Genomic DNA, 8,138 nt, shown 5'->3' on the forward strand with positions numbered 1-8,138 from the left:
CGAGGGATGTGACAACTAAAAATAAAATTAATTTTTTCTACCTTTGTTGTCTGGCCATTTACTTTTTCTAATTGTGTTGGTCTCAGTCTCCTAATTCTGCTTTCCTCATTGTCTTCTTAACTCTCTTGCCAAGATTTCCTGTCCATTTGTCATTTCCTCTCCTTTCTTCTCCTTTTCCTTTCAGCTTTCTTCAATTTAATTTTCTGCCTCTGTCCAGATTTAATTCTTTCCTGGTATACAGTCGTCAATTTCCCATGTTTTTTTTTTACTATATCTACCTACAGCTTGTCATTTTTTCCCTCACTCTCCCACTTCCATCCAGCCTGAGCCCTCTATTCTCTCCCATCTAGCATCTGCCTTCTCTCTCCTCTTTTTCCTGCAGTTTGGTAACAGGGCCCCTTAGTGCTCTAAACCCATGTTAGGGCTTAGTGCAGTGATTCCGAAGTCGGTCCTGGAGTACCCCCTTGCCAGTCAGGTTTTCAGGATATCCACAATGATTGTGCATGAAATTGAATTGCGTACACTGTCTCCATTGTATGCAAATCTCTTTCATGCATATTCATTGTGGCAAGAGGGTACTTCAGGACCGTTGAGGCCCCTTTATTTGCTATTGTTTCCCAAGAGAGTAGTTCTGACTTCTTACTGAAGATATCCGCATTTCATATTCAGTTTTTTACCTGAAGCCTCATGCTCACAAAACTGAGGAAACCTTGCACACAATAGACTGTAAAAGAGCAGTGGCTTTCTACATCGGCAGTTCATTCAGTTTTTCTTGTGCATCTATCCTAGCAAATTAGAAACAGCTATTGTTAAAGAACTTCATCAAACTGGTGACTGATTGCATATCACACTTCAGCAGGATTACAGTGAGCAGATTTGGAAAAAGCTTATCACTTGACTGTCTTTGTTCACTTTCCGTTGAAGAGATGTAGAGCAGCAACATGTTCATCCAGTCACACATTTACATTACGATATTGTCCGGACAATATCTTCTGAAGAGAGCATGAGTTTTGGCAAACATGTCTGCAAGGACATTTCAAGTAGCAGTCAACTCCCCCATGCTCCTATCTGAGTTGTTCCAAGAAGCTGTAACTGGGAGTAAATAGGTGAACTTCAGTTATGGGTTTCCCCAACTGTGCAACCAAAGAGTGGAAAGATGTTCCAAGAAAACATCTCTTTGATTTTATTTAGGTTTTTTTCACAATTGATGAGGTTTATCTTCATATTGTTATGTACACACAAAATGAGGTATCTTTTGGTCATTTATTATCCTATTATTCAATCCTATTTTCATTGCCCCTTTTATTTTTATTATATATTTTTATAATTTATTATATATTTTGTGTGCATTTCTTATTCACATTTGCACTTTTTTCTCCATCTAGTTACTCATACATGTGAACAAGGATTTCATTGATAAACAGGCCCAGATGGTGTATGTGACTTTTAGTGGAGAATAAACTTTATTGAAGATACTGGACTTCTGGCGTTTTCTTGGAACATCTTTCCACTCTTTGATTGCCGTGTTTTGTTTCACCAACTATGCACCTGATTTTATCCTCACTGATGACAGAGAAAGCATAATTGCTTACTTGTAACAGGGCCTGTTGTAAACAGCAGGATAATCAGCTGCATAAACCATCTCTCTGTCCTGGGATGTTGAAACCTAAGTCTGTGGTAGATTGAAGGGCAGTGGCTGTGCAAAAGGCCTGTGCTGGTGCCAGTGGATGACATCACCCACTTGTATGTCTAATGTATCCTGTTGTCTGTGGAGAGCCCTTATTACAGGTGAACAACTATGTTACGTCATTTCTGTGGTTTCTAGTCCAGTTCTGTGTTCTCAAATGGTTGTATCTTTTCTTTTTTAGGCTGATAAAAAAGATCCACAGGGTAACAGTTCAGTCTCTGGATTTGAAGATCTTCTTCAGAAACAACTGAAAGGGAAACAGATGCAAAAAGAAATGGCAGAATTTATCCATGAAAGGTAATATGGGACTTGCTGGGTGCTGTTTGTTCATGTTCAAATTTAAGAATATGCAGCGATAAGTGTTACTTTTGGCTTTCCTCTTGGTATCACCAGCATAGGCTTTGGTACAATGATAATTGAAAGAGCTTTGTTCCTTGGACATTCAGGTCTCCTGTGGCAGCTCAGGGGTAGATTCTGCAGCAATGGTTGGATAATTTTACAACATAGAGGTCACTATTGAGCTGCAGCAGACTTGGTAAAATATAATTAGAAAACTTACCTGTATGTGTCTTACATTTAATCACATATTCGAAGTCTTACTAAGAAAGTTTGTGAACCTCCAATATAATAATGAGATCTAAGAGGGCAATTCTGTAAAGAATGTGCCGACAGTTACATATCCATTATGCACATATGTCAATAGAATAATGGCATCTCTTCTTGTATGTGTACACAATGGCACTCAAAAATGGGTGCTAGAAAGGATCAGCAATAAGCGCAATTCTATAAAGGGTGCACGCTGTTTATAGAATTTCGCTTAGCGCTGATTTTTGCACTTCAGTTTTGGGCACCAGACTTACTCGTGCTGAAACCAGGTGTAAATGCTAGCACCCAAGTTGGGCGCGCTGACCCATTATTCTGTAATAATGCACACAACTTTTCGGAACATCCCTGACACGCCCATGCCCCTCCCATAGCCACATCCCCTTGAGTTGTGTGGTATGGGATTTGGACATCAAGCATTATAGAATAGTGCACAGCCAGAGGCGCATGCAGCTCTCAATTGCTGTCAATTAACGTCAATAGTTGATTGTTAGCGTCCAGTTGTTGTTCGTTGGCCATTTAAGTTGCATGTGCATCGTGGGATAATTGCCAAATCTTGGCACCATATCTAGAATCTGGGGTTACTGTATGCACATATATGCTAAGCGCATAGTGAGAGTGTGGATGGGACTCACACATGCGTAACTAGTGCTCATACTTAAATTGTAGGCGTACATTTTTGCTGTCAGGCTACTCTTCTGGAAAGTAGGTGCTTCCATTCCTTTACAGAATACAGAATATACCCCAATCAGGCACCCTCTGAGCACCTATATATAGGTGCAATTATGGAAGTACATCCTAAACGTTTTACCATGATACCCTTGTTTAATCAAATCTAGTCTTTTTATATATTTTGTTTTATTGTTAAAACAATGCTTGTTCTGTATTAAGAAAGTTCAATAAATAAATTGCAACTAAAAAAAAAAAGAAAATAGAGCAGTATGTCCTAATCAAAAGTGGGGAAACGTTTTATGTCTCTGGGATATTTTAACTTCTATCTCTGAATACATTTTTGTTTCATAGTCTTCTCTGTTTCTATCTTTACTTCTCATTTTCTTTTCAGACAGCAAACACAATGAGGAGATGGAGTCACTTAGCAGGATCAAACAGTCTTTATTCCAACCAGCAAAATAGCAAAAAACTGAAGACCCGAAACGGCTGTGTTTTGGCAAAAAAAATGCCTGTCAGGGATGTTATCACATAGCTGGTATAGAAAGGGCAGCAAACCCACTTGAACAGCGTTCCAGTAGCTACCTGCTGCAATGCTGTGCAACTCATAGTTTTCCTTTGTCACGTCTATGGCCGTGACCACCCTCAGCCTTACCTTCTTTCTGGGGGTCAGCAGCTCTGCTGGCTTCTGTCTGTGTTTGTGTTTGTCTTGTCTCTAGTCTCTGTGCTGATTGCTTCACTAGACCTCACCTGTGTGGGCTATGCCTCTCTAGGGAGCCAGCATCTAAGATGGCTGCCACCGGCTCTGTGCCAGCTTCCAAGATGGCTCCTGCTTGTCTTTCCTGTGGGCTCACTTCCTATGTGTGTCAAGCCTCTCTTTGGGGTCAGTGTACTTCCTGCTTCTGTCCTACTGCTGGTGACTCATCAGTGAGAGCCTTCATAAGGAAGTGCTGGGCTTGCAGTCAGGGCCTTTGCATAAATGTTATGCTCTTAGGCCAGGTCAGGTTAGTAAGTGTCTGCTGCACTACTGCTTAGCCTCTCTCTGGGTTCCAGCCCAGTTTCTTTCTGTGTCTGTGTCTCTGTTGTCCTTCCGTGGGGGGTCTTCCCTGCCACTGTCTGTCTGTGGACTGCAGGTCCTTCCTGGCTTACCCTGTGTTTGGGGTGAAGCCTCTGTTCCTGGCTTACCCTGTGTTTGGGGTGAAGCCTCTGCTCCAGGCTTACCCTGTGTTGGGGTGAAGCCTCTGTTCCTGGCTTACCCTGGGTTGGGGTGAAGCCTTTGTCCGGGTTTGTTCTCTGTCTGTATGCGAAGCCTCAGCCTTTGTGGGTTCCCCAGTCAGTGTGTGGAACGGCTGTGGCTTCAGACCCTTGGCCTGTTCTTCCTGGTTACTCTGTTTGCTGTGCTGCCTGGTTTGCTCTCTTTACCCTGAACCCTGCCTTGCCTAGCCTGTGTGCCTACCCTGCTTGTATATCCTGAGGGTATATCCTGAATCCTGTATCTGTCTGGCTAGTGTGTTTTCCTGGGTGATTATTCCTGTATCCTGTCTCCACCTAGCTAGAGGGTTTACCCTGTGGGTATTCCCGGATCCCCGTTTAACCTAGTGTGTTGCTGCCCTAGTCCTTGCTCCTGCTAGCTTCTGTACGCCTTGTGTTCCTTGGTCTGTCTTCTGGGTCTTGCTAGTGGCTGTGCAGCAGCACACTGTCTGAGTCTAGTTCCGTGCCCTGTCGCCCTTGTGTATCCCAGACCCAGGGTGGGTCCTCTGGATCTTCAGTTCCTGCCTTATCCTGCAAGTCCTGCCGGCCGCCTGCACTTCGGAGCTCAACTCCGGAGGAACGGTGGCTAGGTGCAGGTGAAGCTGTTCCTGTCTCATCTGTTCTAGTTGCCTGCCTTGTACTACTCCAGTCCAGAGTTCCAGTACTGCTCTTCTGTGTTTCCAGTCCCGAGGTGGTCTTGCCTGCCGCTGCCGCTCCTCGGCAGTGGCCCAAGGGCTCACGAACTCCAGTCCTATCTCGAGGACCTGACAGAATGCCAAGGCCCTCGAGAACGCAACATCCTTGAAGCATTCATTACCATTTTTGTTTAAAAGGTAGCTATTGGAACGCTGTTCAAGTGCGTTTGCTGCCCTTTCTATACCAGCTGTCTATGTGATAAGACCCCTGATGCAGGCAATCTTTCTGCCGAAACACAGCCATGTCGGGTCATCAATTTTTTGTTATCGTGCTGGTTGGAATAAAGACTGTTTCATTATACAAGGTGATTCGGGCTCATTTTCGAAAGAGAAGGATGCCCATCTTTCGACATAAATTGGAAGATGGACGTCCTTCTCACAGAAACGTCCAAATCGGTATAATCGAAAGCCGATTTTGGACGTCCCCAACTGCACTCCGTCGCAGGGACAGCCAAAGTTCAAGGGGGCATGTCGGAGGCGTAGCGAAGGCGGGACTTGTGCGTACCTAACACTTGGACGTCCTTAACCCATAATCGAAAAAAAGAAGGACGTCCCTGACGAGCACTTGGACGTTTTCACCAGGACCTGTTTTTCTTAGGACTAAGGCACAAAAAGGTGCCCGAAATGACCACATGACCACCGGAGAGAATTGGGGATGACCTCCCGTTACTCCCCGAGTGGTCACTAACCCCCTCCTACCCTCAAAAAACATCTGTAAAAATATGTCATGCCAGCCTCAGATGTCATACTCAGGTCCATGACAGCAGTATGCAGGTCCCTGGAGCAGTTTTAGTGTGTGAGTGCACTTCAGACAGGCGGACCCAGCACTCCCCCCCTAACTGTTACGTTTGTGGAGGAAACAGCGAGCCCTCCAAAACCCACCACAAACCCACTGAATCCACATCTAGGTGCCCCCCTTCACCCATAAGGGCTATGGTAGTGGTATATAGTTGAGGGTAGTGGGTTTTGGGGGGCTCAGCACACAAGGTAAGGGAGCTATGTTCCTGGGAGCATTTTATGAAGTCCACTGCAGTGCCCCCTAGGGTGTCCAGTTGGTGTCCTTGCACGTCAGGGGGACCAGTGCACTACAAATGCTGGCTCCTCCCAGGACCAAATAGCTTGCATTTGGTCATTTCTGAGATGGACATCTTTGGTTTCGAAAATTGCTGAAAAACAGAAACTTCCATGTATAGGGATGTCCAAATCTAGGGACGGCAAAATTTAAGGATTTGGACGTCCCTGACGGTGTTTTTGAAACGAAACATGGACGTCCATCTTGTTTCGAAAATATGGGTTTCCCCATCCCTGGATTGGGACATTTTGCAAGGACGTCCAAATCGAAACTTGGATGTCCCTTTCAAAAATGCCCCTCTCTATGTCTTCACTGTATTTGCTATTTCTGATCTTCTCCGTGAGGATTTGGTCCTTCTCTGCTGCTTTTGGTTATTTTCTTTCAAATATTTCTCAGTCTTCATTTCTGTCCCATCTGCCCCTTACCTTTCTCCATCTGTCTTTCCCTTCTTCCATGTACAGTCTGTCTCTCCTCCTTTTCTCTGTTAATTCTCAACTGCTTGTTTGACTCTCATCTTTCTCATGCCTCAGTCCAGCCCATTTTACCACTTTTTCAGATTCCAGTCTAACTCTTCTTCTCCTTTCATTACCCTTTACTTCACTCCAGTTATGCTGCTCTCTTTCTTGCCTTCCTCTCCTGCATTCACCTCCACAGTCAGTGTGTCATAGCTTCTTGTTTCCCTATGGCTCCATATGAGCAGATGGCGGCTCCTCTCCTGTGCCAGTTGCAGGTCCTGCTATTGAACCAGTATAGTCTGGGGCAATTCCCGTCACCGTGCCCCGTGAAGACCATGGCTGCTTTATCACTGCAGATCCTGTGGATCAGATGCAGCTCTTATCATGGAGGCCCTGTGAAGGCCACTGGAAGATTTATTGTGTAGATCCTGTTGGATGGCACTTCTAAAGATGGAATAATTGGCTGGATTTTTGGGGTGGTTGAATCCCTCTGTTTGTTTTTAACTTACTGTTTGTGTTTAATTTACTGTTCTCAAGTTTACCTCATTTATTGTATTTATGCTTATTCTTGGTTATTTTACTATTGTTATGCTGTTAACAAAATTATGTTTTATGTTTAATTGTGCCTACTGTATACCGCATTGGGTGAATCTCTTCATAAAGGCGGTTTTATAAATCCCAATAAATAAATAAAATGCCTAAACTGACATATGAACTGAACACCCTGTTAACATATTTCCTTCCTGTAGGATAAAGATTGAAGAAGAATATGCAAAGAACTTGGCAAAATTGTCTCAAATTTCCTTAGCAGCTCAGGAAGAAGGGTAAGTGACAGCCAAAGCTAAAAATGCACTTCCGGTTTTCCTAATGTTTTAAGATCCAGATTACATACATAATGAAAGAGACGTACTTCATAGGAATGATGCAGTCCAGAGAGAATACAGTTACATCTCTGCCATGTAGAAAGCAGCCCAAATTGCAATCATATTTCTGCTATGCAGAAACCAGCCTAGAATTTAATTTATTTATTGACATTTATATGCTGTAGATCCAAAAAAATTGTTCAAAGTACTGAACAACCAACTTAAAAATATATTACATTATATAAATAACAAAATAAGGGCCCTTGTTTACTAAGGTACACTAGTGTTTTTAGCGCGTGCTAAAAATTAGCACACTCTGACCGTGTAGACACCCATAGGAATATTATGGGCATCTACATAGTTAGCGCATTCTAATGCTTAATGCTTGCTAAAAATGCTATTGCATCTCTAGCACAGCTTAGTAAACAGGGCCCTAAAACACATCCTGTGTAGGTTGCGGATCCCAGATTCGCTCATATACTAATTAGTCAGGCTCTAACAAACATTAATTGGTGTTAACAAGCACTTAATTGGCAGTAATTAGGAGTTATCTATGTATCTGTCTTATGGCTTATTCTGTTACATGTGCACCTAAATTCCATAGCGCAAACTCCAAAGGAGAGGGCATGGGTGGGTCAGATGTGTTCCAAGAAATTAGGCGTGATGTTATAGAATCCCGGTATTTGCACGCCTAACTGCCATTAGTTGGGCACCAAAGGGAAAAAGGGGGGTCCACTCCTTCCACAAAAAATGCAAGCACACCAAACAAAAGGTGGAAGAAAACCAAGTCCAAGCGACCAGCCAAAACACAGGAGTAAGAGCTCCAAACAAAGCTTTATTAGG

The 8,138-nt window shown here is 43.5% G+C and overlaps 1 protein-coding gene across 1 annotated transcript in view; it reads left to right on the forward strand.

The window, feature by feature from the left end:
- The window catches only part of LOC115472548 (growth arrest-specific protein 7-like), a 32,602-nt gene extending 25,342 nt beyond the window's left edge, over positions 1-7,260 (forward strand). Inside the window, exons 3-4 of the mRNA XM_030206844.1 lie at positions 1,869-1,984; positions 7,182-7,260. Coding sequence (XP_030062704.1) covers positions 1,869-1,984; positions 7,182-7,260 — 195 coding nt within the window. The remainder of the gene's footprint in view (positions 1-1,868; positions 1,985-7,181) is intronic.
- Positions 7,261-8,138: the final 878 nt, after the last annotated feature.

The sequence above is a fragment of the Microcaecilia unicolor genome, chromosome 6, assembly GCF_901765095.1.
Source record: "Microcaecilia unicolor chromosome 6, aMicUni1.1, whole genome shotgun sequence".
Classification (NCBI taxonomy): Eukaryota; Metazoa; Chordata; class Amphibia; order Gymnophiona; family Siphonopidae; genus Microcaecilia; species Microcaecilia unicolor.